Source organism: Drosophila virilis, chromosome X (genome assembly GCF_030788295.1).
Source record: "Drosophila virilis strain 15010-1051.87 chromosome X, Dvir_AGI_RSII-ME, whole genome shotgun sequence".
Taxonomy (NCBI): domain Eukaryota; kingdom Metazoa; phylum Arthropoda; class Insecta; order Diptera; family Drosophilidae; genus Drosophila; species Drosophila virilis.
Genome location: NC_091543.1, coordinates 18247271 through 18273761, shown reverse-complemented (window position 1 = coordinate 18273761; position 26491 = coordinate 18247271). Strand labels below are relative to the sequence as shown.

At 42.4% G+C, this 26491-nt stretch overlaps 8 protein-coding genes across 12 annotated transcripts; 5 read left to right on the top strand and 3 right to left on the bottom strand.

Annotated features, from left to right (window-relative positions):
* The first annotated feature begins 1674 nt into the window (after positions 1 to 1674).
* On the top strand, positions 1675 to 10376 carry LOC6636720 (coactosin-like protein). The gene is made up of 3 exons (XM_002060157.4): positions 1675 to 2088; positions 9679 to 10002; positions 10082 to 10376. Exons 1-3 carry the CDS (start codon positions 2038 to 2040, stop codon positions 10196 to 10198), a joined length of 492 nt encoding a protein of 163 aa, XP_002060193.1. The 5' UTR covers positions 1675 to 2037; the 3' UTR covers positions 10199 to 10376.
* A 169-nt stretch (positions 10377 to 10545) lies between these two features.
* LOC6636719 (uncharacterized) lies at positions 10546 to 12739 on the bottom strand. Of its 2 annotated transcripts, XR_004305189.2 has the most exons (5): positions 12513 to 12739; positions 11951 to 12444; positions 11144 to 11870; positions 10777 to 11073; positions 10546 to 10706 (listed from the first exon to the last, which is right to left on the bottom strand). XR_004305189.2 is itself a non-coding variant. In XM_002060156.4 (4 exons), exons 1-4 carry the CDS (start codon positions 12590 to 12592, stop codon positions 10992 to 10994), a joined length of 1383 nt encoding a protein of 460 aa, XP_002060192.1. In that variant the 5' UTR covers positions 12593 to 12739; the 3' UTR covers positions 10546 to 10991. The 2 variants fall into 2 exon arrangements, 1 of the variants encoding a protein (XP_002060192.1); XM_002060156.4 differs by having other exon boundaries at positions 10546 to 11073.
* Positions 12740 to 13114: 375 nt separating this feature from the next.
* Paf-AHalpha (Platelet-activating factor acetylhydrolase alpha) lies at positions 13115 to 14843 on the top strand. The gene is made up of 2 exons (XM_002060155.4): positions 13115 to 13759; positions 13850 to 14843. Exons 1-2 carry the CDS (start codon positions 13364 to 13366, stop codon positions 14129 to 14131), a joined length of 678 nt encoding a protein of 225 aa, XP_002060191.1. The 5' UTR covers positions 13115 to 13363; the 3' UTR covers positions 14132 to 14843.
* A 446-nt stretch (positions 14844 to 15289) lies between these two features.
* Positions 15290 to 16979, top strand: LOC6636717 (abscission/NoCut checkpoint regulator). The gene is made up of 4 exons (XM_002060154.4): positions 15290 to 15454; positions 15517 to 15770; positions 15838 to 16348; positions 16406 to 16979. The coding sequence occupies exons 1-4, from the start codon at positions 15407 to 15409 to the stop codon at positions 16667 to 16669; spliced, it is 1077 nt and encodes a 358-aa protein (XP_002060190.1). The 5' UTR covers positions 15290 to 15406; the 3' UTR covers positions 16670 to 16979.
* Positions 16980 to 16991: 12 nt separating this feature from the next.
* Positions 16992 to 19030, bottom strand: LOC6636716 (tRNA-queuosine alpha-mannosyltransferase). The gene is made up of 3 exons (XM_002060153.4): positions 18637 to 19030; positions 18298 to 18580; positions 16992 to 18242 (listed from the first exon to the last, which is right to left on the bottom strand). Exons 1-3 carry the CDS (start codon positions 18737 to 18739, stop codon positions 17498 to 17500), a joined length of 1131 nt encoding a protein of 376 aa, XP_002060189.2. The 5' UTR covers positions 18740 to 19030; the 3' UTR covers positions 16992 to 17497.
* A 258-nt stretch (positions 19031 to 19288) lies between these two features.
* Positions 19289 to 20433, top strand: sun (stunted). 2 transcript variants are annotated; one of them, XM_015168287.3, is made up of 4 exons: positions 19289 to 19449; positions 19608 to 19738; positions 19939 to 19990; positions 20300 to 20433. In XM_015168287.3, the coding sequence occupies exons 1-3, from the start codon at positions 19418 to 19420 to the stop codon at positions 19950 to 19952; spliced, it is 177 nt and encodes a 58-aa protein (XP_015023773.1). In that variant the 5' UTR covers positions 19289 to 19417; the 3' UTR covers positions 19953 to 19990; positions 20300 to 20433. The 2 variants fall into 2 exon arrangements, with proteins under 2 accessions (XP_015023773.1, XP_002060188.2); XM_002060152.4 differs by lacking the exon at positions 19939 to 19990 and having other exon boundaries at positions 19290 to 19449.
* A 48-nt stretch (positions 20434 to 20481) lies between these two features.
* On the bottom strand, positions 20482 to 22910 carry PGRP-LE (Peptidoglycan recognition protein LE). Of its 3 annotated transcripts, none has more exons than XM_070211238.1 (6): positions 22670 to 22910; positions 22309 to 22608; positions 21934 to 22251; positions 21764 to 21877; positions 21104 to 21168; positions 20482 to 21030 (listed from the first exon to the last, which is right to left on the bottom strand). In XM_070211238.1, exons 2-6 carry the CDS (start codon positions 22547 to 22549, stop codon positions 20668 to 20670), a joined length of 1101 nt encoding a protein of 366 aa, XP_070067339.1. In that variant the 5' UTR covers positions 22550 to 22608; positions 22670 to 22910; the 3' UTR covers positions 20482 to 20667. The 3 variants fall into 3 exon arrangements, with proteins under 3 accessions (XP_070067339.1, XP_015023800.1, XP_002060187.1); XM_015168314.3 differs by having other exon boundaries at positions 22684 to 22910; XM_002060151.4 differs by having other exon boundaries at positions 22688 to 22910.
* Positions 22911 to 23241: 331 nt separating this feature from the next.
* Positions 23242 to 25148, top strand: mRpS30 (mitochondrial ribosomal protein S30). Its single transcript, XM_002060150.4, has 2 exons — positions 23242 to 23780; positions 23832 to 25148. Exons 1-2 carry the CDS (start codon positions 23320 to 23322, stop codon positions 25057 to 25059), a joined length of 1689 nt encoding a protein of 562 aa, XP_002060186.1. The 5' UTR covers positions 23242 to 23319; the 3' UTR covers positions 25060 to 25148.
* Positions 25149 to 26491: the final 1343 nt, after the last annotated feature.

Below are 26491 nucleotides of genomic sequence, written 5' to 3'. Positions count from 1 at the left end.
CGTTCCGTCCCATTCGACCCGAATTGCAATGCGCACACACACACACACACACACATATATATATATATATATATATATATCTGGCATTGCCGACTAGTACGTGCGCACTTGATTACAACGTGCCCGGGCTCAGTTCTTGCCACAGTCTCAGTCTTTAGTCTCAGTCTCGGTCTCAGTGGCAGTGGCAGAGATGGCTGTGGTCTAGGCTGGTCCCGTCAAGGCTGTAGCAAGGCTGATGCGGCACTGATTGCTTGCCGAAGATTCCGTTAAACCTACACCTGAACTTGCCATTGGCCGACCGGTTGATTGGGAACTGGCTGCCGCCGGCTAGCGACAGTGTGCAACACAAGAGCCTAACTCAAAGGAACATGAATCTGGTTATTGTCAAATTCTCAGAGTATTACAATTGAAAGATAAAGAGTTATTTACCTATTTAAGTGCTACGCATATAATTCAAGAAATGTCTGTGTATTTTACATAAAGGTTGCCAATGGGAAAACATTTTTAGCTTAAAACTAACATTTTGAATGTGGCAAAATAGATTGGAGATGTTTTTTTTATAATTTCATATATTGATGGAAGGAAAAGCGTTGGGTTAATCATACTTCCCTCCTTTTTATTGTTATTAATATTATGTTTATAGAGAACTACCCGAAAATTGTTTTATTTTTATTTTGGAATTTTGTGGTTTGTTTCGAAGACTAACTTTATGCCAGTTGTCCTTGCATGTTGTCCTTATTATAGAAAAATGATGGAAGTATCTCCACAGATACATATTAAATACTAAGATATAATATTTAACTCCAATTCTTAAATAACTTCTGTATGTGCTTGATTAAAAAGATGTTCATTCGATTTAGCCGAAGATAGCTGAAAAGAAAAATGAATATTTTTCATAAATTATTATTGTTGGAAGGAAACAAACAAAAGTAAGTTACAAAATTCGATAGTCTTGAAATTTGTTTGTTTTTCCGCTAAAATTGTATTCGATATTTGTTCATAAGTAAAATGTTTCCTTATTGCCAGAAATGGACATATGATGCACATTCATGTATTGTTCATTTAGTTTCCCCATAAAAGCACACATACATACACACACATATATATAAGTATATGTGCATATGTAAATCTTTAAAAGTATTTTTGTATCTCAACTTTGTGTTTGCCCAATTCTTTTTAAAGGATAAGCAACTTTAACTTTTCTTTGCATTCACATTTTTAGAACTTTAACAATTTGTTTTAGACATATATGTATGTGCATATATATGTATATGTATATGTTTTAAAAATGTTGTTGCACAGTGCTGCTGCATCCTAAATCATGCCTCCATATATACACACACACGCACAATATATATATACATAGGCACACACACACACACACATTAGCACGCGCGCGCTCGTCGGTGTCAAACATTTTGTCAACGGCGCAGTCAACGTCGCTGCCCGCGCACTTTCAACTCTGAAACTGAAACTGAAAATAAAACCAAATGCGGTGGCGGCGCCGTCGCCGTTGCTAACTCTATCTCTTTCTCGCTGCAGCATTGGTGCTCCTGGGTGCTCCCACTTGCTCGCTCGCGAGCTGCGCTGCCCGCTTCGTTTTCGTCGTTATGCTTTGTGCTGGTTGGCGCTGCTTCTGCGTCAGCCACTTCGTTGGAGTTGCACGCGCTGCCGGCCCGCATTCGTGAGCAACTATTCGTGCGAGTCGGACGGAGTCGGTCGGCAATTTTTTTGGTCACTCCCGATTAAAGCCTGTGCCTTTTTGCCTTTGTCTTTGTTTTTCGTTTTTTATATACATTTTTTTTTTATTAATTTTTGTTGTTGTTTATCGTGACACTTGTCGCTGAACATTTACGAGCATCGCGCGTTGTGTCCAAATTATTGAATTTGTGTTGCAAACTTGCAATAAAAAAGCCAAGCCGGCAGAAATTCACTGTCAGTTGAGTTGCAGCAACAGCCGCCACAGCAAAGCAGAGCAGAGCAAAGCGAAGCAGAAGCGACCCAGAAGTAGCCGCAGCATCCCATTCAGCCAGCAACATGTCAGACGGCATTGAAGTTGAACAAATTGTGGAGAGCAAACCGAGAAGGGTGAGAGATACTTTAACACATGCACACATACAGGCAGGAGTGCATCTTGTATATGTATTACGAAAATATTAAGTGCCGCAAAAGACGAAACAAAAAGAATTAGACTCTTAGGAGATGCGACAACGGGGCAGTCAAACCGCAAAAGCAGCAGCAGCAGCAGCAGCAGAGGCGCAAAGCGCAAAATAAAATCTGCAGAAACAGATAGCGCGCGAGAGAGAAAGAGCGAGAGAGCGGGAGAGCAGACAAAAAAGGAAGAGGCAAAGCATGGCGAAGCAGCCTCGCTATAGTTGGAGTCCAAGCCCAAAGTCAAGTGTGCGTATGTGTTAGTGTGTGCGTGTGTGTGTATGTCTGTGTGTGCGAAGTGTTGAACTTTAAATAACTGTGACTCCACAAGAACCGGCCAGGGCCTGGGCCAGTACCCCCAGACGTAGCAGCAAAGGCAAAGCCGGTGCCGATGCCGGTGCCGACGCCGACGCCGGTGCCAGACAACGAAGAGAGAGAGAGAGAGAAGCACAAAAGAATAAGAAAAAAAAAATAACAACAACAACAATATTTTGCTTAGGCTTTTAAGTGCGGGGGCGGATGCAGCGCGCAGCGCAGCAGCCAAGGGGTAAATAAGCAGGCGTACGTGTGGGCATGGTCATAGACAGCAACAACAACAACTATGCATATCAAGTTCAAGTGCGCAACGGCAACGCCGCCGCACTTGTGCGCACAGCAGTTAAAAATATGTGCACGCACACAAGCATACGCACACATACATGTGTAGCAAAAGATACTCCAGTCACTGTATCTGTATCTTATCGAGCATTGTTGCATGTATCGAGTAATTGTTGCGGTTTCGTTGAGCCAACTACTTACACATTGTATTTCATATCTCCGCCAATGGCAAAGACAAATTGTAGCTACTGTAACAGTATTGCGATTGTTCCACTGATACTGACTACTGTGATATGGGCCATTGGCAGTGTGTGAGTGAGTCATTTGGTTTGATTCACTTCGATTGATTCACTGTGACTCACACACACACACACACACGCCAGCCAGCCAGCTGCAGTTCAATTACCTACTATATTAAGCAGCTATCGAAGCGACATGACTCAAAATTTAATCAGCGGGAGAGAGAGAGAGAGAGAGAGAGGGGAGAGATGGGATGATGAGAGAGAGCGTGCTGTTCGTTTGTTCAGTTGGTACACTGAAATGAAAATCAAGAAGTTCATGCTTAGAACAAGGGTTCATTTCAAGTTTCTCTTAAGTACCGCACTTAAGACCCTTGTATTCTCCGCTCTCAAGAAGGAATATATTCATACATACTTATATAGACAAGTCTAAAATGTGCCTGCAGCCCAAAATAAAAATGTTATTTCTTGCTTTAATTGAAATAAGCTTGATTTCAGCGGAATTGAAACAAAACTGTTTTTGTTTTTTTTTTTAATATTTTCAACAATGCACATGCTCTGATTTGTGAGCCACCCACTTGACAGATTTGCGACTTGACTCAAAACAGATTTGATCTACGAAAATTGGACATGTGTCGATGAGAGCGTTCAATGCGAACGACTGCATTTAGCTGGCAACTTCAGATATAATATGAAAAGTAAATATGTATATGCCCCCGCCTAATCTGTCGCAATGAAGCCGAACCATTTACGGTTATAACTCAATCAATAAGTCAAACAACACGCGCACAAAAGCCATGAAAACTGAAACGAAATGCGTTCAAGCGGATGCCACAACGGCAGCAACACCTCGAAGCAATGCCATCAATGCCAATGGCAATAAATAATATTGAATATCGGAGTGCTCTACGCACAACGCGTCGTATGCGCAACGTCCCCCAAAATCAAAACCAACCGTTAGAATAGATGTAAGATGGAGAGAGAGAGAGAGAGAGAGAGAGAGTGAGGGAGGCGGGATGGTAGAGTGTATGTAGATAAGTTGTATAAAAATGTATGTACAAATGCAGCGTATTGTTATGCATTGATTTGCCACGCACACACACACACGCACTCACACACACACGCACACATTATGCCTCTCCTCTTCTTAATCCATTGCAATGCACAAGCTTTGGGCCTGTTAAGTTGGCTGCGCTTCCTGACGCGCCAATTTTGGTTTGCGTATACATGTATATGTTTTTTTGTTTAATTCATTTGTCGTTCGCAAATGAGTCACACACACACACACACACACACACCAACAGGCAATTCAAGTTTCTTTGTTCCACTGCGAAAATAAGCTAAAACAAAAAAACAACGAAGAATTATTAATACATACAGCGAGAAAAACCACAACAACATCTGAAACAACGAATGCGCGACTATAAAAAAAAAAAAAACAGAAACAGAAAGAAAGAACAGCATTGCATCCTATAGCCCCTTGACGCGCCCCACACTTGGCCGACACTTCCTTCCGCCTGCCTTGGAACAAACGAACCAGTCGCTGATTCATGCCTCAGTTGCACTGTTGAGTATTTAAAACATTTGGAAAACGTTTTCGACGGCACGAACTAAAACAGATGTTGACACTCCGCGAAGCACCAGCACAAGCAACAACTGCCAGAACCAATGCGAACGCGAACAATAACCACTTGTTCCCCACTTGAAATGAAACAGAAGCCCAGCAGCGTGATATGAAAACGCGTTTTTCGTAATCCGATCGAATCGGTTTCACTAGCTAATCAATGTTAAAGTCTGTTTATCCAACAGACATTCCTAACTTGTTCCAGCATTCACATGTTTCCTGAAACCAAACTGGCTTTTAACCTCGTGACAAAACAAATATTTTCAAAAATTACTACAATTTTCGGTTATGAACAAGTTCAAATAACCTCAAAGCATTTCAAATAAGTATTTGTTTTAATTACATAAACGAGCTTGAATTGTCTGTAAGAAATAGTTGGGGTGAAGCTTATTTTTGGTGAAAGTCACAGTTACAAATGCCCACATAATACCCTGGCTGGTTTCTTTTTTAAAGCTTACGTTAAATCAGGCTGGTAACTGGAAGTTAAATTTACTCTCAAGTTGCTAAGCGGGCGAATGGGGGGATACCCTGTACGCGGGTCTGCAACAACCGCGCATCGAACTCATGCACATGATAGTTCGCTCAGTGTTAGTTCAATCGGCTAACTACTTAATATTATTTAGCATACCCCGCTTTGAGTAACTCCTGTGTGTGCAGGGCATAAAACAATTCAAATCGTTGTATGCAATGCATTTTAGAAGTCATCTTCGATCCCAAAAAGTATCATGAACATATATATATATATCGCATAACAGTTTTCTAACATTAGCATATTCAGCATACCCCTCTTCGAGTAGCTCCTGTGTACAGGGTACACGTCTAGCCTTTGCCTTAACTGTGACTCACGCAATTGCCTGAAATATGTGTGCCGCACTTGACGCATGATTTTCTTAGCCGGCTAAAGTTTTTTTTATTTCTTTAATTCCTTCACACACACACACACGCACACATTTTATGCGGCGACGCCTATTTGAAAAGCGTTATTCAACATGAAACGATTTCAGTGTTGAAAAGGAAATATATGTGCATAATCTTTATATGTACAGTATACACATATATATGTATTGTGCACTTGTAACCGCACATCTCATGCCGCCTTTTGATTTTTGCTATCATTGACAGTTTTTTGTATTTTATTATTTGTTTTTTGTGCTTTTTTAACTGCACCTTTTTTGTTGCCACGTTTAAAATAAAGGCCACAACGATTCGCTGATACAGACACAGTTGCTGATATCGGTATCTGTAGATATTGATACACATACATATGTACATATTTATTATCGCATTCCATTTTAATTTATTATCAAAGTAGGAATTTGTGTCTGGATTGCAAATAGAACACTTGAAATGCTTGCAGTAAAAACAGTATTTGTTTTGACAAGTTTTCAAATTGTAGAAAAATAATGAAGTCATTTTAATTGAAAAATTTGCTAAAATCATTATATAGATACAATAATCGAAATCATGCCAACAATTTCAGACATATGTATATGTACATATATTTATTCAAAGGAAAACTCTATCAATTTTACTCACCGACATTATTTAAAGATACAATTGCATTCAAAGATACATACACACACACACATACATTGCAAAGAGAAGCTCGTGAAATTTCTAGAATGGAAACTCTGACGGACACCCGATCGACCCACATAATGCAGTAGATGTGGACTTTAGATTAGATAAAGATAACGCAACGACTAGCACGAAGTCAGATTAAACAAGTATATACATATATATATGTATATATGTATATATGTATATAGCAGGCATGCACTTGGCAACAAATCTGTGCGGCGATAACAATGAAATCAATAACGGTTTAAGTGATATGATTACGAATCATGTAACCCAACATTGTCGATAACTTTTACTTTCTTTTGCTGGAACACTTGTTCACTAATTGGAAAAAATAACAACTGCTTGCATCGTTAAAGGGGCGAAGGGGGGGGGGGGGTAGATAAGTGAACTGGAACTATTTGATTTGTCAGATTGCTTAACACTAATTGCCATGAAGAATAAACATGAACTAGAAATAGAAGAAGCAGAAGAAGAAGAAGCAGAAGAAGAACAAGGACAAGTACGTAACAATACAAGCAAGTGTTTGTGTGATGGGTGGAGGGTGTGTGGGGCATTAAATCAATTTCGATGTGTTTGTCGCGGCGTCGGCTTATCTTTAGAATAGAGAGAATACCGAGAATATAGAGATTACGCTTACGTCAATGCTGCACCCGCATATATATCCACATCCCGCCTGCACCCTCGGCCGCGCCCACGAAGGCGGCAACATATAACATTGTAATTGCGGCTATATTTGATTAGTTATCAGGCACGCCCAATGAACCAGTCAACAGTCGCATCCCCAAGCGCCAATTTGTTGTACCATTTGTTGTTGTTGTTGTTGCGCTCTGCCTGAGCTACTTGAGAGAAATGTCTTATCAGCCGCCGCTAGAAGAAGCAAAAGCGCCGTTAATTTTCGCTCGAAATTATGGCAGCTGACGTTATGGTCATAACTCTGTATTTACTCCTAAGCGTGTGTTCTCTGATTTTGTGTTCTTCCTCTGCCTCTGCCGCTGCCGCTGCCGCTGCCGCTGCCTCTGCCGCTGCCTCTGTCGCTTCTTCGTGCGCTTAGCTGTTTCCTATTGCAAATTGACTTAGCGCACAAATTATGGCAACGGTTATATTTATTTATTTTACTTCATTTCTTTGCTTTACTTTGGTGCTTCTTCTTCTTCTTCTTTTTTTTGGCACACTTTGCAGCATTTGGCTTCATATTTTTGTTGTTGTTGTGTTTTTGCATAATTAATTCAAGCAAATCAAGCGTTTTGTCGGCGACGGTTTTTCGTCGTGAAAGTCAACGCTTAAATAACAATTTTGTTCTTTCTAATCTATGTATCTAATTATTGCTTCTTTGTGATACCATATACATACACACATACATATGTATGTATATATTGTAACTCTTCAGAGCGCACTTTTCTAAATCGCTTTGCGCTTTTCTAATTGATTTTTCTCACACACCACACACACACACACACACACTAATGCAGACTCAAAAACCGATTTCGGTCAACGAACGCATTATGATCCAGCTACTTCCCGCTGCGCCGCCTCTCTCTCTCTCTCTCTCGCTTACTCTCATCTGCTTTCTGCGCTGCTCCATTTGGAGACAGTTTTGTTGTTATTATTATACTCTTTGTCTTGGCTCTCTCCAGCCAACCCAAATAAAGGAAATACATACATACATATATATATACATCATCTTCAATCTTTCAACTCGCATCTCGCCGTCTTTGAACCGTTTTTTTTTTCTTTAATATATTTATCGTTGCTTTTTTTTTTTTGTCTTGTTTCGGCCGCTTTGCTGATTGAAAATTGTGACGCTTAAATTGTTTCAAAGGGAGCGCGCAGAAGAAAACAATGCATAAATCTTGATTGTCGCTTGATCAGCTGCTCAGCAGCTCAGCTGCAGCCGCCCTCAGATACTTTCCAAAGTAGCTGTAACTCTCTCGAAAGTAAGAGCATGTGGGGTCTCCCCCTCCGGCTCCCTGTTGCAACGCAGACCACATGACAGTTGGAAAGTCTGCCCACAAATAATCATATTAAAGCATAAACCTAGTTAAACAATAATAAAGTAAACGCCAGAACGGGCTCTATTGATATACGGGCAATTTGAACGATTTATTTGTATTTGTTTATTGCTCTTGCGCGATGAAGCTGGGCGTTAAATGAAATTTAATTATATTAAATAAATAATTATGTTTGCTTATTTGTTGTTCTCTTGCGTTACTTTAAAGCTGTAAATGCACTTTTGGTTGTCACAGAACAAATGTTGATCATAACTGTAAATCGCTTTTGAACCAAATAAGTTCCACTCCGGAACTCTGATTCATTTGCTTAGTATGCATCGAGCCCTTAACTGAACTAGATCAGAACTAGAAATACAGCAAATATTCAAATAGATCTAGTATCAAAGTGAAACTAACTTTGAGCCCGGCCATTGGATTTATCTAGCCTCATTTACTAGCTTCCAATTTTGAGCAGAGTTCAAATTTAGCCCGGATTTTGTATGCGAAAATATTTATCAATTGGAATATTTTCAGTACTAGCGGGCACTTAATTATTAATTATAATACTCGAGTTGACGAGGAGAGGCAACGAGCTGGTTCAAACCGTGAACCGAACCACAGATACTTTTTAAGGGCTTGCAGCCCTGAAGATCTGTTAAGTTTGAAGCTATTGTACGAAAAAAACAAATACATTAAACAAAATAAAAACTATATTGAAATCTCAAAGAATATGCAGCTTAAGAGAACATAGAGAAGAAAGCGATGGCTTTCCCAATCTTTCTCTTTTCAATGAAAAATAAATAATCTTTTTTATACAGCATTGAAGATAATATTATCTATTGTAACGATTTCTGCCTACATTGAAAAAAAAAAATAAACTAAAATTCTCAACTAATTATAAACAATAATAAATATTATTTAATGAGGCTTTTTCTTGCACAATATCTTTCGAAATAAAAGCCAGCGTATTTTGATAAATTCCAATTGTACCAATATATGTACATATATGGTTTATTTGGTTTATGGTACTCGCGCTTAGTTATTTAATCTTCATGCAACTGCAATTGCACTAAATATAATTTATGCAACATTTCGAGCTGAACAAATTGAAGAGTTTTGTGCGAAATGCATTGGCGTGATTGATTTATAATTTGTTGATTGCTATTGTTATTGTTATTGTTTTGGCTCTTGGCACGGAAACGAAAGCGAAAGTATCTGACGGATACGTGTTGCCTGAATGCGCAGATGCGCCACATAAATTACACCACAAGGCGTTAATCCAACACGAACGCAGAAAACCCAACAGCGAGCAAATTAAATGAACTTGAAAATTAAAACAAAAACTTGCCAGAGACGGCGGGGAGTGTGTTGCTGGGTGTGGGAGGGAGGGGGGTAGGGGTCTGTTTCCGGACTGCAGCTAAATGCATCGATTAGATTGAAAAGCAAAAGCCAGGCTTAAGCAAATACTTATGCATATCATTTGATTGGAACACAGATGCCGCTGGCGACTTCGCTGGACAAGGACGCCATACGGGAGGCCTATGAGGATGTCCGCTCCGATCTGACAGATACCGAGTGGGCTGTCTTTAAGTTCGATGGCGCGCAGATAATTGTGCATGGGCGTGGCCAGTGCTTCGAGCAGTTCCGCGAGCAGTTCGGGGACTCGGAGCGCGCCTTCGGCTACATACGCATACAGATGGGCGATGAGATGTCCAAGCGCAAGAAGTTCATCTTTCTAACGTGGATTGGCCAGGAGGTGGGCGTCATACAACGCGCCAAAATGTCAACGGACAAGGCGCTCATCAAGGATGTGCTCAACGTAAGTCTCTCTCTCTCTCTCTCTCTCTCTTTCGCTCTCCTGGCAGAAACCTCATTCTCTACTATATCTTCTTCGACAGAACTTTGCCGTGGAGCTGCAGGCGGGCGTCCAGGCCGAACTGGACATTGAGCTGTTCCGCGAGGCATTGAACCGTGCCGGCGGCGCCAACTACGGCACTGGCATCCGGGATAATTGAAGAGCCGCTCCTCACGGTGAATCAATAATCTACTTCTTAATTTTTTTTGTGCACCTCTTCAATTGCTGACTTAATCCTGCTTTTTTTACTTAATTATTATGAATTAATTTTATGCGATCTTAAAATATTTACTGTACATTTTTATGTAATATGTAATAAATATTAAACAAGAAACAAACATTATGCGCATTTGAGAGGAATCCCAAATGTATTTCAAAATGATTTAAGGTCCGACATTTGAACATTTATTTCAGAACACATAAATATTAAAGCCCTCTGATAAATTTGAATTAAAGGTCGGCCTGGACATGCAATTGGGAATGGGCAATACTTGGAAAATCGAAATATTACATTGTTGCAGTTACTACAATTATATACTTTATTGGTTCCTAGATGCTTTGAGTATTAACAAAAGAAGAGGCAGAAACAAATCATGGGTTCAGATGACTTCGGAGTTGTTATTAGCCCTGGCGAAGCCCTAAAGACAGCCACTGTTGCAGGTATAATTCTGGTTAAGACAAGAAAAGAAAATCGTATATGAGAAATTATTGAAAATACTTGGTTTAAACTTGACTAACGGTTTACTGAGCGGGCGCCGAGCAATTTGTGTGTGGCCAACGCATACAAAAATGTACAGCAATATAGGCTTAAATCTAAAAAAAAGGGTTACGAGTTAATGACCAATGCTGGATTAACGTATAGATAACGTTATTGATAATTGATGCATGTGTCTAGGTTAAACGTTCACGTAGTAATTGCCTAAGTTCGTGTGGCTTCTGTACGGGACATTTGTCTAGCGATCCCGGAAGAGCACCGAGTGCAGCGCATCAATGTCCACCTCCACGCCGGATGAGTTTGTGGTAACGGTGCGAGAGCTACAGCAATTGAAGAAGCATGCAGACAATTATGAAAACAGCAGAAGAGTAGTGTTAACGGAATACCAACCTGATCGAGTGTGCGGAACGATTGGATGAGTGCGGATTGACCAGGACACAGTGCATGGGCTGGCCATCGAACTCACGCTGGTGATAGGCGTCCACGGCCATCTCGGCGTGCTCCAAGGACTTGTAGATAACCTCCGCAGTGCCCGGGCGCACCACATGCGCATCATACATGGGTCCGATGTCATTGAACAGCTCGCGTATGTCCGCCGTGGTCACGTTTGCGTGCAGATTGCTCACCAGCAACCGATAGCCGGGCTTGTTGTTCACCACGCTCAATGGCAGCGGCAACGATATGGTTGGTGGACTGCGACGCTGGTGCATGGGCATCGAAGGCATAACTGGTGCAGCCAAATGCCCCTTCGGCGGCTCGCTGCCATTCTCATTCGCATAGATGCCATGCGAGACCCGACGATCTGGCTCGCTGCCAAAGAGACGGGCACGCAGCGAATCCGGCAAATTAGAGGTTGCCACCAAATTGCGCTGTCGGCGCTCGAATATCTTATCGCCACCAAGCGGCGGTGGCGGCATAGACGGCCGCTCCACTCGATTGCGCGCCGCCTCATAAATGGCAAACGGATCACCGGCCAAATTATTAGTGCCTTGCGGCGTTATCTCCACGCCGTCCATATCCAAGCTATAGCTGTCATAGCCGTGACCCATGCGTGGTCGCTGCCCGCCTGTCGGCTGGCTATTGTAGTTGCCCAAATGCAGCGTGCGTGCAATTTCCTCTACAAGAACAAAACATAGACATTTCACCGATTAAGTTTGCTGAGGATGAACGGATAAACGGATGCACGGATGAACTCACCATCCTCCAACTCCTGCATATTGTCGTAGTCCACGTAACCGCGTGGTATAAATGGCTTGGCGGCTGCATTTAGCCGACTGGATTGATACGGCGCTCCTGAACTGCCACCGTGTTTGTATCCGCCATGTGAGGGCCGCTCTTCCTTGGGATCCCAGAGCGTTTGTATTACGCCGCCCGGCCGATTGCTCATTGTAATTATGCGCTGACCAAATCGGCCCTTATGCAGGCCACCACCGATGCCGCCGCCAGCACGCGATGGCGCACGCCCCGCCTGCGGCGGCAGCGGCAGAGGCATCGGCATGCGCTCCTTCTTGCGCTCGAGCAGCACATTGCGGGCATCAATGCCAGAATCGCGAATGTTCTGGTTGAGTATATCGCGTGCATCGACAATTTTGGCGCGCGTCTTCTGAATGATCTTGTTGCGTGCATCGTAGGTGCGTGTGTGTGAGCCCGGCTTGTTAACCGGCTTTCGAGGCTTCATTTGAATGGCATGGCTATGGCATGAACGGAATATGCAAACGTTAGCAGAGCAGCGCCATTTTCTTTTGACCCGAACACTTACAGTTTTTTATCGTTGGTTCGTGGAGGGTTGTGTATGCGCTTGCGCTCAATTATCTCGTCCAGACTGAGGTCCACATCCATGTTGCTTGGATCGCGCGTTGCGCTTTTATAATTGTTTATTTATAAAATGCTGCTTTCCATGCGATAAATTCGTTGAAATACTGCAGTTAATTCTCCAGTAGCAATGTTGCCGTCTAGTGTCGTCTGATGTCAGGGAAAAGTGACAAGCGGCGGCCAGGGCTGCAAAACTATGACCGATTGCAGTATCGATATCGATGGATTTTTCACAATAGCTATCGATATTTAATGTAACGAAATTCGCTCAGTTGATAGTGGGAGAAGCACGAAAAATACTATTGAACTGAGCTCAGCATTATTCAAAATGCGATAATCATGTCTAACTTTGACAATTGTCAGTAGTTTGCTCTATGTTTCAAGCACTGCTTGTGCTTTAAGGAACAGTGCAATGCAGGGCGCAATTAAACAAACACATTAATCTTAATCTTAACTGGAAATAGCTAACAATTACCAATTTACCGATATATCGCGTATAATTTTTCTCGATTGTTCGAAGCGATGATTAAATTCGATGGGCGGCCCAATTGTACATCACTAACGCCGCCGCTATTTTGTGTTGTCAATTATTGTCTTGGTTATAATTATTTTCACCTGCGTTCGCTATACAAACTGCTTTGGGCAACTCATAGAAAAGGTGCCCCAACAAAACTGCTGCGACGGCCGCGAGTTCAACGAGTCCATTAAGCAATTTGTATATCTGTTTAAAAGGTTGCAACAGCGTACACCGCATGCTGAATATAAAACAAACACAACAACAACAAAAACAAAAACAACATGAATCCCTGCGCTGTGCCCACAGCCGTGCCCGATGTTGACGGCGACAAGCGCTGGCAGAGCATACATCGCCGATTTATATCCGATTGCCGCGAAAAGGATCCGGACGTGATATTCCTCGGCGATTGCATATTCGAAATGCTGCAGGACACCGACACCTGGAACCAGTACTTCGCACCGCTGCACTGCCTCAACTTTAGCATACGGGATGATCGCACCGAGCATGTGCTGTGGCGCATCGAGAATGGCGCCCTCGACAATGTCAATCCCAAAATAGTTGTTCTGCACGTCGGCACCAACAATGTGAGCAACAGCGCCGCCGAAGTCGCCGAAGGTCTGCTCGCCAATGTCACAAAGATACGCGAAAAACTGCCCGGCGCGTACATTCTGCTGCCGGTAAATAAACCAGAGAGAGAGAGAGAGAGAGAGAGTTCTTAAGTTCAAGCTCAATTCATATATTCCATATTTTTTGTACACATTTCGCAGTCATTACTACCACGAGGCCAGCATCCGAATGCGCTGCGCGACAAAAATGCCGAGATCAATGAGTTAGTCAAGGAGCAGACAAAGGGATTGGATCGCGTGCAAACTGTGGCCATCGACAAGGGCCTGGTGCAGGCTGACGGCAGCATTAGCCATCACGATATGTTCGACTATAAGAGTCTCACCAATACCGGCGCCAAAAAAATTCTCGAGCCATTGCACGATTTGCTATCGCAAATACTCAATGAAAACGAACTGGAACGCGATCTCACTCCATCCGAATAGTTCACTCAAAATGCAAAAAAAGAAAAAAAAAACAAACAAATATATACATATATATAAAACTCAAACAATCCAACAGAAAACCCAAAACCGATCTAACCGCTTTATCTGCAGCAATGAAAGTATTTACTCGTGTATTTGTCGGGAATTCGATTTGTTTTGTGGTTTCCACAAAAGATAAAGAAAAAGGAAAAAACCAAAAAGAGAACAAGAAAAAGATGAGAAGAGAAAAAACAAAATAACGCAAGTTTCCTTAACCCATAATACACAGCTTCAAAGTTATATTTTATCCCATACTCCTAGGTTTAAAGTCTAAAATAATGCATATGGCTCAATGTATGCGCAACACGATATACAAACACGCATGAAATTTTGTATTTTGCATTTATACTAAATATAATTATGATAACATATACATATATAAAACTTAATATGCATATTAGTTTCATGGCCAATATGAAAAACAAAACACAAGAGATTTACATTCCCTGAAACTCTTAAATATAAATAGGTTTTTTTAAATATAAAATCTTCATGGAAATTTTATATTATTTGTCATCTATATAGCTTGTGAAACTGAACTCACTTCGCATTAGGCGATCAAAATGTGAGAAAAATATGCGGCAGCTAAAAGTTACTTCAGTTGCGCTGCTTAAGTTCTGCAATATAATTTTTTTTATGAGTATGTACAAATAAAAAGAAACAATCGACTTAATCTCTCGCCTCTCTATGCGATTCTCATGTACTGAGTCGGTGGGATTTTGGGGAAACGAACAACGAGTAAACCAGATATGTACATAGATTCAACAGAACACAAAATAACAGTTCAATACAATAATAAAATATGACAACAAATAGCATCAACATATTCGTGGACATAAGAACCGCTTGGAAGACGATGAATTTCAGAAGATGCATATATAAAGTTTAAAGGGCGCATAGGTATGAAGAGAAGAAGAGACTGTTGTCTGGGGAACTATGACACATTTGCTAGTTAACAGAGGCTAGCTGCAAATATATGCATAGCTGAGGGCCTATTCGTCCATTTTTAATGGGTACACTGGTTCAAAAGCGTTAGTGCGCCTGTCTAGAGACGACAGTGAGCAAAGGGAAACGAGCTAAATATCGATAGCATATCGGCATATATCGATACTTATGAGCAAAATACACTGTGAGTCAAAGCTTTGTGAGCGCTGATTTCGTCCAATAAGAAAATCTTTGTTTACTTTTTCTAAATTCTAAAAAGAAAACGTTCAGAAACGTTGCCCTGACCACAAAATGAGCTGCTACGGCTGCAGCCGTAAGTATGGACTTTTCTGCAAGGAGGTAAGGACGGCCTAGCTGTGCACGGCATGATTTTGGCGTAGATTTAAATTAGATTATTGCAGCACGGTTGCCCGAACTGCGGTTATTCGTACTGCGCAAAGTGCCTGAAGAGGCCAATCGCTGTGCCCCGTCATGGCGGCAAGGTGCTCAACGTGTGCCTCATCTGCTACGACAAACTGTCCAAGATGCAGGCCAACGCCGATGCCGAGAAAGTCATTGACTGCGAAGCGCTGCCCGGAGAGCTGGTGACCAAGCTGCGTCTGCCGCCAAAGAACACAACGCCAGCCGATGCCGAGGCAGCCGATGCACTCTTTGAGTACGCAATTAAAGCAATCGCGTCTGTTTGCATATGTATAATGAGACACCTTTATCTCCGACTACAGCAATCTGCTGCCCTCCGAGGAGCTGGCCGCTGTGCTGGCGCCCATAAGCAGTGCTGTGGCTGGCAATGCAGCAGCGGCTCCGGTTCAGGGCACAGGCAGCGAGGATATTGACGAGAACCTGGACAGCGCAATTAGCAAACGCTTGCAGAATCTGAAGGCTGTCGAAACGACTGACGACGATATACGTGCGCGTCTTTCCAATTTGAGCGGCATGCCACATCAGAAAAACTATGACAAAAAGGATCTGCTGTTGTCCACCGACCAAAGAACTGATCAAGACAAAATCAAAGATCTTCTGCACCAGTTTCTGGGCGAAACACAGCTGGATCAACGTGTCGATGATGAGCGCAACGATGCCATTTCCGATATTGAGAGGCGTTTGCGTGCCCTGCGCGATGCACCCATCGACGGTGCTGGAGCGGAAGCTGCATCTAGCTCGGCGGCCACAAATACTCCCAGCGATAACGAGGATGAGAACGATGAAACTGTCTTGCAAGAAATTATGAAAAAGGTGCCTTGGAATTCGGAATCATTTGTGTGTACCTTAAACTTACTCGATTTATTGCAGTACATAGCAGAAGCCCAGTTGCCGGCCGCAGCCGATCCCCTAGAGGCTGAGCTGGGCACAACAAGCAATCCGAACGGCAGCGAAAACGAGGAGCTGCCTTGGTGTAATATATGCAACGAGGATGCTGTTTACCGTTGCCTTGGCTGTGATGGGGAGCTCTTCTGTGCCCAATGCTATCGCGAGTGCCACGACGATGAGGAGTATCGTGCGCACATCAAGGAGAAGTACAGGGCGCCGCCCAAATTCAAAGAGAATCACTTTTAATGCCGCCCGGTTAGGCATGCTTGTTGAGTTTTGAGTTCGTTTTATTTTCATTTTGTATGCTTAAGCGTTTTTGTATTTCGTTTTTAAAGTAATCCTGGATGAAAATAGCTAATTTTAAGATTGTGTACATAAGGTGAATGTATCGAAACTGTCAATATCAAAAAGAGAGTAGCCACAAAGCCCTGATTCAAATCACGAACTCTTGAGACGCATGCAGGCCTCAACAAGACCGCCTTGCGAGACAGAGATTTCATGGTTAAGACAGAGATGGGCATAGGCTTGGCGAATAAAACATACGCAATAAAACCAACTCTAAAAAGCATTTTGCAATACAAAACGGTTTCCGATATTAATTAACCAATTTAACTAATTGTCATACACGATTCAGGGATAATATCATAGAGCGATTTAAGGTAAACACATATTTATAGTCGCATCAATCTTAGGCATATAACAAACGCAATTTAAATCTATAACGAAATGCGTATTTGACGACAACAACTTGCAGCTAACCTGCTGCCAAAAACTGGCAATTCATATTTTAACAATTGTATACAAAAATAAACATATATAGGATAGTTGGCAAACATTTAAAAAGAGAGTACGGCTGCATCTAAGCAATTGTGAACATGTCGTATTAACTTATGGCTTTCAACTATATAATTATTATTTGTATATAGGTAGTAATATATACCTATTTATAATGTGTGTTTGTGGTAAATTGGTCAGTTATCTTTCGCTTGGCTTACAAACTAAATTCGATGCTTATTGCACAAAACAGCAATTTGGAATTATCATATGACGCACTGACGTGTCTTTAAGGCACCACTAAACCGAAATGCGCATCTTTTCCATATACTTGGGCACCAAATGCTGTGCCGAGTAGCGTTCAAAGGTGAAGTAGTCAAAGAATTTGTCCCGATGCCGGCGAAAGATTTCCGGATTGCGGCACCAGTTGTATAGCATTTTAATCAGCGAATTGGACGTATTGTATAGGTTCTCCTTTGGGTAAATCTCCGGATATACAAGCTTGTTGGGCGCAATCGGATAACAACCGCAATAGGTGGCTTCCAACATGGCCACACCATAGAACTCGTGGCCAGCCGTCGAGATGACAATGTCGCCAGTTAGCAGCGTTTTAATATACTCCTCGCGCGTTAGGTGGCCAAAGTTGATGAGCTTGGCTCCCAGCTTCTCCTGTATGCCATCGAAGGCCTCCGGCACCGCCTGGTAGCTCTCACCGCAAATTGTCACCTTGAAGTCAACCTGACGCTTGTTCAGCTCCATAAGCACTTCCACGAGCAACTTCGGATTTTTGTCGTGTTCCCAGCGATGTGGCCAAATCAAATGCAAGCTGTCCGGCTCCGTGTTGATCTCCGCGTCCATGATGTGCCGCTTATTGGGAAAGGCATGAAACTTGATGGGAAAATAAAGCACTTCACATTTCTTCTCGATGCGCTCTCGTATGTGCTTCAGTTTAAAGTCGGGCTGGATGTTCAGAAAGGGTTGCACATTGTCCAGAAAGGACATGCGATTAAAGTTGGAATTGAAAAGGACAATATCCGCGGCAAGACTGGCAGAAAATTCAAATTGAAATTGGCAAAGACAACAAAAAATGCACGCCTCACCAAGTAAGAATCTCATTTAAACCATACTGGCAGTCCCGTTCCTTGACCTCACGCACCGGATAGACCAGTTGATTCTCATGAAAGTAAACAATCTTGCGGCAGCTGACAAGGTCCGGCCGGACCCCAATAAGCTCGGCCAAATTAAGCACGGAGCTCGTTAACAGCACTTTGTAATCGTGTTCCGGCGGTATTAGCTGCGAGAAATAGAGCGCAGAGGTGCGTGCGCGCCAATGCCACTTCTTGGCAGGAAGACTAAAGATCTCATAGTCAGCCAGGTTCAAGCCTGTTGGCAGCGTTGTGAGCTTTAAGAGTTTTAGTTCTTTGAATACTTTTACTTACATTCAATTAACGTATCTATGAGCTGCTTGTGACTGCCGCCGAAGAATGGCTCAATAATTAATATTGGTGGCTTGGCAGACATTGTGTTGCACTGCATCTGCATCTGGGCTTTGTAAGAGTTGTGCAATAATTAAATATGCTTAGTTAAACCTTAACCTTTGGTTAAGTTAGCGGCACATGCTTTCCACATATTCCATACGATATCTACACATATGGACGTGATTACGCATTGTGCAAATGCTTACGCATTACGCTTAAACTTGTTGCAAGAAAACTTGCTGCCAACAGTCCATTTAGAATGATAACCAGGAATTAAATTGACCAGTCAATTTATTCACAATTAAACATTAGTGTTAAACAACAACTGTTACACATGTGCAAGTGAGACACAACACAAACAAAGCGGAGGCAGTGAGTACAAATCGTGCTGCTAAGCATCGATAGGTCGATACTTTTTATAAAGTATTGAGACTCATTGCATTAAAAATCCTATGCTAATTAAAACAACAATCGGCAATTAAACTGTTATGCTTTTGCCAGGCATAACTGAATAACGGTTTATTCCGAACACGTCTAAGATTGCAAATATATTGCAAAATAGCATCGATACACGATAAGTATCTGCAGTGTTGCTCGAGTGTAATATCGAAGATTTGCATTAAAAATATCGATAGGATATTAATATCCGTAAGTTTCATCTTCAACTCCGAAAGCGCCTGCTCTAGCAAAGGTCTGAAATTTTGTTCTCGGTGCGAATAATTTGCGAAATAAAAATATCAAAATGACCAACGCCTGGAGAGCAGCTGGACTTACGTAAGTAAAACATGCAAACAGCATAAACAAAGTTTCAAAATTGCACATCAACGTAATTGAGTACGCGTTTTGCGTACGTTACGTAATTGTTGTTTGCTGCAATTATACTAACACATACACCAAACGAATGCATCCCTGTTATATCTGTACTTTTCCAGCTACATCCAATATTCCAACATTGCTGCCCGTGTGCTGCGCGAATCCCTGCGCACAGATCTCCGCGCCGCTGCCGCCAAGCGCGACGAGAGCCACGTGAAGTTCACACCTTGGGCCAACGGCAAGCCAGCACGTAAGTAATCGTTGTGCAATCGTAGATGGAGGGCCAGTTTATATACAAAAGTTCCAGCAAAGATCGACGAATTTGATCGCATCGCATATGCATTATATAAATGCCAAACATATATACATCTGTGGGCCAAGATGGCCTCGTTAGTCTTTCTGGTGCTACAATTAAGTCACACATTATCCCATTTTCTCGCTGTATTACAGATGAAAAAGCATAATTGCATCAACTGCGAAACTCAGTTATGTAGCACAAGGTGTAAGTTTTTGAGCTGCCCCAATAGGTGGCATGTTAAATTGCAACTGTTGCTCCTCAACACTAATTAACCGGCCTAATACTTGTATGAAGTGTTGTCTGGTTTCCCTTAAATGTGCTCAAGCCTTTTAACCAATTCAAAAGCGTTTTGACTGTGCGTTAGAACAGCGTCTCTTTCGCATGTGTCCTGCCCAGTTCCGTTCAGCTAAATTGTTTAATCCACAGCCAGCTGTGCGTTTTGTTATTAACTAATGTACGATGCATCATGTTGACATGCTTTACTAACTATATTATTTGTGTATTCCCGAACAGCTCGCAAATCGGAGACTGCCTAGACGCTACCTTATCAACTGGCGGCCATCAAGATGCAAGGGCAAAATGTTGACTTGTTTCCATAATTAAATTATACGAATTACAAGAAATTAAATAATGAAAAAATCATAAAACACTGTCGAATAACTAATTTATGTGCACTTGATATTAAAAACGCATAGTTTATAGGCAGAAATGTTGAAAAATAGATCTTTGGAATTGTATATTGTTTAAGCAAGGACAGATTTATGGACAAATGCAACGAAAACAAGACACGAGCCTTTTGAAGGCATACAATAATAATTTGTCCACGACAATCACCACATAAATATTTATCGAAATCCTGTTCCGAGAAGTCATTTAATACGCTACTTTTGCTCATCCTGGGCAATATTGTAGAAGTGCGGCCAGGTCTGTATCTCCTCGAACAGACGACGACCTGGACTCTCCGTCGAGTTGCATTGGCAGTGACAAATGAGCCGATACTCTGGGGCTATGTGTCCATCTTCCACGCCGCGTGCCAGCAGATTGCGGCACATATTCAACGCATCCTGCGTGGGCAGCTCGCGCATAAAGCAGCCAATGAAGCTGATGCCCAGCGCCACTTTATTGTAGCCCAAGGTGTGTGCGCCAACTGTCTCCCAGCCGCGTCCCTCGTAGACGTTGCCGTCACAGCCAACAAGAAAGTTGTACGCAATATCATTCCAGCCGCGGCTCTCGATGTGAAAACACTGAGCGAAACGAAGAAGGTCTGCACATTAGCACAGCGTCATGATGCAATTCCCAATAAAGTCCGTGGCTCACCTGTATGTCGCGTATTAAACGCACGTTGATGGCCCGCTTCTCGGAGCTCTCGGTGGCAGTGTGTGCTGTGGGGCATATAAATCGCCATCTATTTATTGGCTCGCTGTCAGATAATTCCCCTTTCACTTGTGCAGACAGAATGTATGGACATATTTTCCCATTTAGCTTAAGCATATTCATGAAAAACCCATGTGTGGGCAAGCAGAAAACGGAATGGGCGAAGTCCTAGCAAAGCGGGGATAAAATATGCCACTGAGTGGCTCTTGGTGTCTCTTAAAAGGACACAGATTAGTCGGGATCTGGGACAAGCAGAGCTTTAACAGGCTCTAGATCGACATTGTTGCGCATAGCCAAGCCAAAAGGTTCCCTTTCCCCCCACTTCAGACGCTCATGCGATCTACCAACCTTAAAAAGAATGACATCCTCATAGGCTCTCCCATCGAACATTGTTTCCGGGGAAATCAACTCGACAAAATGAACTGAATAGAAACTAGAGGATGCTGTGCATGAATGCAGCGCAGATCTCAGATCTGGGCAGCGCGTTGCTGAGCTCCTACATGATTTGGGAATGTGGCCCTGCCAAGGTGCTTGCTTTCACAAGAAGCCTTAATATATATGGTAGCTTATAAGTTCCTAAGTTAGCTAAGGCTAGGTACTCACATATAACCACATATTTGACGGGGCGCTGCAGCTTTACTGGCGCTTCCATGGGCATTTGGGCCAGCCAGGAGTGGCGCGGCACTATGGAACACAGCTCCTTGGGTATTTTGAATTCTGTGCATATTAAATTTGTCACTGCCTGGGCAAAGAGCATGGTCAGATGCACTTACTTTGGCTACTGATAAAGACACCGGCATTGACGCACTCCTCAGACTCGTCCAGCTCTGCGTCCTGTTGCTGGTTTTTGTTCGTTTGTTCGTTTGGTTCTGGCACATCGACCAGAGATGTTTTTCGACGCGCCTTGCGTTTGCTGCGCACATTTGTTGGGGCATCGGCAATGATCTGAATATTGCCATTGATATTGGTCACGTTGCCAATGTGCACATTCGTGGAATTGCTAATGTTTACATTTCCCACGGTTTGAATGCTGTTGATCGAGTTGAGAAGATCGCGCAGTGTGTCCATTATGATGGAGCCTTTGCTAGCGCCTGTCGAAATATACATATATACATATATATTTATATAGCTGATTGTGCTTGACTCACCCATTCGTGTGCCCAACGCGACGGTGCTGACTTCTTCGCCAGTATCGTTATCGTCATCCTCCTCAAACTCATCCTCATCCTCATCCTCTTGCTCGGTGAACGTGTGTTCGCTGTATTTGTAATCATCCAAGCTGTCCACCACCGACGATTCGGCTATTGACTCCAGCTCGTCCTCCTCCTGCGCGGCCAGCCATTCACGAGTGCGCTCCTGCGCCGCCGACAATTTGGGCATATTGGTCATAGTTGGTGCGTGTCACTTTCAGGTACAAGTTTTCGTTAGCGCGTGACGTCGCCAATAAACTTTGTTTATCAATATTTTAATATGTTAAAAATATCTCTATATCTGTATATTTGTATTTACTTGTGTATATATACTTGCAGTTCTTTGATTAGTTTTAACAGGGGCTCCTCGTAGATAAGATATGGGCTCGCTTGGCGTGTGTCAGCGAAATTTGTGTGGTGGTTTGTTACCGACAGGATAGTCGGGAATTACATTCATAGGGAAGCACACTAAATAATTAATATACAAAACTAGTTTCACAAATTCACATATTGTGCTCACACAAATTAAAACTGATCGTCATGCAGGGCTAGTATGCTGTTTACTGATAGCAAGAAAAATGCATATCTTTTCATATCGATATGCTGACTATCGTGTATTAAGTTATAAGAAACAAATTAACATTAAATACAATATACAATATTGAATTGAATGCTAAATGCACAAATAATAAATAGTTCATATTTAAAAAGATCATATACTGTTATCTGGCGGAAAATAACTAAATCGCCAGCTAATTTCAATTTGTGAGGCATGACCGACCACATTTCACGCGATGTTTCGTATTGACGCACCGATAGTTTGGCAAAGTGCAACGATAACAGTCGATACATTTATGTTTGACTTATCGTTATCGTTCTTACCAGGTCCGATGTCATAACCTCGTTGGCTCTGTTTTCCGAATTTCATTTACTTAAATAGTTTTCTATTAAATTTGTAGGCTGGCGAAAATGTTGACGCTGCGACGTGGAGAGCAGCTGCGTGCGCGTCTAAATGCAGCCTGCCGCCGCTATCTGGCCATTAAAGCGGAGCCCAAAGCAGTGACAGTGGCTGAATCTGAATACTCTGCAGAGCCGGAGTATCCAGCCATTAGGGATATGTCGTTTAAAGGCCGCAAGCTGCAGTCGGCAGCTGAATGGCACGAGGAGATACGCCAAGTGCCCACAGTCGAGGAAAAAATGATTAAAATAAATATGCCCCGCTACTATGGCTACAAAGTGGTAGATCTCAACGACACCAAGGTGCCATTCAATGCCCTGCCGCTGACGCAACATTACACGCGCACTGTGCTGGAGGAGCTGCCGCCCAAGCAAGCCGAGCCCGGCGAAGAGAAGGTTGATTTGGATGCGACCGTGAAGGTGGCGCGCAATGATATTATTGAGGCATTGGAGTTCGCGCACGACTGCTACAAGTAAGTTGAATGGGTTGCTAAAATCAGTGCTAATCCTCCTGAGTATTGCAGGCATCAGTTGACGTTGCTGGATACGCCGCCCGATGCCGTCACACGTGAACAACAGCTGACGCAGATTATTGTGGAGCAGATTAATCGATCCGCGCTGCAAGTGCTTAGCGCTGAGTACCCGCACTTGAATGAAGTCGAAATTGACTACAATCCGCGTCACGAGGCTTTTTGGGCCGTCGGTGGCGTTGATCCGCCCAAGAATGTCGTCAAATCGAAGAAGGGTCGTGACTGGCAGAAGGCGGACGCATACGACAGCGTTGACCGTCTGGTCCAGTACACGGGCGAGCCGTATCTGGCGCTACGGCACCGCCATCAGCTACCCACGTGGAAAACGCCCGAGGAGAGTGAGAACTTGACGCTGGCCAATCAGCTGCCGCGTTATAAGCATGATGCACGCACCTTGGGCTACAGCACCAAATATCAGCATGCCATCAACGTGCCCGGCTACTGGCCCAGCGTCAATGCGCCTAACTTCGGGATGCTTTCGTTTCAGTCGCGCGCCCATCTACAGCTGCGGCCCCAGGCATGCGGCGAACGCGACCAGCTGGAGGCTCTGCATGCGCTGGGCATACAATCGTCCTACGCCTGGTTGCTGGCACAGGCCAACTACAATGGCTTTAATACCTACAACGAACTCACTTACCCGCTAAACACCCAGACTGTGATCACAAACGGGCGAGAATGGAGCTTCTATGAGTACCAGTTGAACACGCTGCTGGTTCATGGTCCACATGTGGACAGCAATGCCCGAGTGAACTTCTGCCGCGGCACGGCGCCGCAACCGCTGTACGCTGAAATTTCTCCGGAAGGTAAATGCGTGGATTTCAACGATGGCACGCTGCGCCAGCTGCTCACCCTCTATATCAATGCGCCGAGCATTCAGCGCACTCCCGATGAGCTGATGCCGTATGTGAGTGGCCCAACGCTGCGACGCGCCGCCGATTATGAAAATCCGGAGCAGCGTGAATTTCTGGAGCGTACATTTAAGCATTTGGCCTCTAAGCGGCCGCGACACTTAGAATTGCCCGAGATTTACATGTGGGAGAAGCTGTACAAGATTGACAACAGGACGCGCGCAATGGAGGCGCGTCGTCGCTTCTTCGAGCGGGACATTAATCCGTGGAAGCGCACCCTCGATCAACACGACAAGGAGTATGTGCCGCGTGCGCTGCGGCCAGGTGGTCGCAAGAATCGCGAGGAGCGATTCAAGAAAACCTATTACCCTTAACTGCTATACGTTGGCCCATTACGGATGCTCCATTATCTTTAATTTCGAAAACGTTTTCACTAAATAAACTAGTTTTGTTGTACAAAGCAGCGATTGTTGTTCTGAAATGTGTAAAAGAATATACAATTATCATAAGTCAAGTCCAAAAAAACGAGCATTTGAATTCCATTTGGAACTGCATTCTTTAATATTTTTTGTATTTCCACTTTCGGTTTTTACTGTTTAAAACATTTTATTTAATTGCATATTGTATCGTTTCTTGCGCTTTTTTATTTACTAATTTAACATGTTTGCCCTTTAGTAGTTGTTGGCATTTTAATTTGTTTTTGTTTTTAAGTTTTTGTTATGCATCATATTTATGCTTTGCTTTCATTAGTTTTAATTTGTTAATGCATTTATGTGTGTGTAAGTATATGTAATCGATTTTCTTATCTTTTGCTGTTCGTGTTATAACTTTCTTAGTGTTTTCTTTTTGTTTTTTTTTTTTTTTTAGTATTGTTATTGTTTGTTCTTGTTTTTTTTTTCTGCTTAGCGTCGCTTTTGTGACCTTGGCAATTTAAAATTAATTTTTATTTTTCTCTTTAATGGCTTGGGTATAATATATTATTCTTTTATTATCATACAACCATATGCTTCATTAAATTAATTTGGTTTTTTGTTTTCTGTTTTTTGTTTGTTATTTTTTCATATAATTCTTGTATTGCCCAAGTTTATTGTGGAGTGTGTTATGCGAATGTTGCAGAGTTTAATTGGTTTTAGAGCACAACGCACATTAATCAAATAAATCATATAAAATATTGATAACTACAACTTGAGGCAATGTTGTTGTGTCGATTTATTGTCCTAGACCAGTGAAGTGTCAATAGTATTGTTTCAGAGTTGTCAATTTGTGTTTCTCTTGAAAGCAAAAGCAAGCAAATGAAGAAAAATCAAAATACCTTCGCATACTACATACTACAATTGAGCAAGTTTTTAGGCTTCTGTTTCCAATTCCCTGATGGAAGTGCATGCAAATTTGAATGACTCGCTTGTAGGAAAAGATTGTATGCAAATGATTACAATGCCTTATAAATTTGACATTAATGTGAACATAAATGTTAAATTGTAAGTGGAATTAAATTGCTGTTAAATTGAACATGCATTATGAGCTGAATAACATTATTGCTTGTTAAACTTGACATTAATGTTATTCATCTTGCAATGCATGTTAAATTTAACATTCATGTTATACGTCTTACATGTTACATGTTAAATTTCACATTGATGTTATTCAGCTTACAATGCATGTTAAATTTAACGTTATTGTTATTCGCCTTACAATGCATGTTAAATTTAACGTTAATGCTATACATCCATTTTCTTTTAAGCGGCTAATTCAATGAATTACTCGATTTATTGTGTATGTGTGGATTCAACTATAGAATCTTGATCC

Excerpts from the sequence above, each read along its gene's own strand:
- LOC6636720 (XM_002060157.4), top strand. The coding sequence starts at position 2,038 with ATGTCAGACGGCATTGAAGTTGAACAAATTGTGGAGAGCAAACCGAGA. Across the intron at positions 2,089-9,678 it reads TGGAGAGCAAACCGAGAAGG|ATGCCGCTGGCGACTTCGCT; the intron begins GTGAGAGATACT and ends ATTGGAACACAG. Across the intron at positions 10,003-10,081 it reads TCATCAAGGATGTGCTCAAC|AACTTTGCCGTGGAGCTGCA; the intron begins GTAAGTCTCTCT and ends CTTCTTCGACAG.
- LOC6636719 (XM_002060156.4), bottom strand. The coding sequence starts at position 12,592 with ATGGATGTGGACCTCAGTCTGGACGAGATAATTGAGCGCAAGCGCATA. Across the intron at positions 12,445-12,512 it reads CGAACCAACGATAAAAAACT|CCATGCCATTCAAATGAAGC; the intron begins GTAAGTGTTCGG and ends TTCATGCCATAG. Across the intron at positions 11,074-11,143 it reads CGTTCCGCACACTCGATCAG|CTCTCGCACCGTTACCACAA; the intron begins GTTGGTATTCCG and ends CAATTGCTGTAG.
- Paf-AHalpha (XM_002060155.4), top strand. The coding sequence starts at position 13,364 with ATGAATCCCTGCGCTGTGCCCACAGCCGTGCCCGATGTTGACGGCGAC. Across the intron at positions 13,760-13,849 it reads GCGCGTACATTCTGCTGCCG|TCATTACTACCACGAGGCCA; the intron begins GTAAATAAACCA and ends CACATTTCGCAG.
- LOC6636717 (XM_002060154.4), top strand. The coding sequence starts at position 15,407 with ATGAGCTGCTACGGCTGCAGCCGTAAGTATGGACTTTTCTGCAAGGAG. Across the intron at positions 15,455-15,516 it reads ATGGACTTTTCTGCAAGGAG|CACGGTTGCCCGAACTGCGG; the intron begins GTAAGGACGGCC and ends AGATTATTGCAG. Across the intron at positions 16,349-16,405 it reads TGCAAGAAATTATGAAAAAG|TACATAGCAGAAGCCCAGTT; the intron begins GTGCCTTGGAAT and ends GATTTATTGCAG.
- LOC6636716 (XM_002060153.4), bottom strand. The coding sequence starts at position 18,739 with ATGCAGATGCAGTGCAACACAATGTCTGCCAAGCCACCAATATTAATT. Across the intron at positions 18,581-18,636 it reads CATAGATACGTTAATTGAAT|GCTTGAACCTGGCTGACTAT; the intron begins GTAAGTAAAAGT and ends CGCTGCCAACAG. Across the intron at positions 18,243-18,297 it reads TTAAATGAGATTCTTACTTG|TCTTGCCGCGGATATTGTCC; the intron begins GTGAGGCGTGCA and ends ATTTTCTGCCAG.
- sun (XM_002060152.4), top strand. The coding sequence starts at position 19,418 with ATGACCAACGCCTGGAGAGCAGCTGGACTTAC. Across the intron at positions 19,450-19,607 it reads TGGAGAGCAGCTGGACTTAC|CTACATCCAATATTCCAACA; the intron begins GTAAGTAAAACA and ends GTACTTTTCCAG. Across the intron at positions 19,739-20,299 it reads GGCCAACGGCAAGCCAGCAC|CTCGCAAATCGGAGACTGCC; the intron begins GTAAGTAATCGT and ends ATTCCCGAACAG.
- PGRP-LE (XM_070211238.1), bottom strand. The coding sequence starts at position 22,549 with ATGACCAATATGCCCAAATTGTCGGCGGCGCAGGAGCGCACTCGTGAA. Across the intron at positions 21,878-21,933 it reads TGTCTTTATCAGTAGCCAAA|AATTCAAAATACCCAAGGAG; the intron begins GTAAGTGCATCT and ends TAATATGCACAG. Across the intron at positions 21,169-21,763 it reads CGTCAAATATGTGGTTATAT|CACACACTGCCACCGAGAGC; the intron begins GTGAGTACCTAG and ends TATGCCCCACAG.
- mRpS30 (XM_002060150.4), top strand. The coding sequence starts at position 23,320 with ATGTTGACGCTGCGACGTGGAGAGCAGCTGCGTGCGCGTCTAAATGCA. Across the intron at positions 23,781-23,831 it reads TTCGCGCACGACTGCTACAA|GCATCAGTTGACGTTGCTGG; the intron begins GTAAGTTGAATG and ends TGAGTATTGCAG.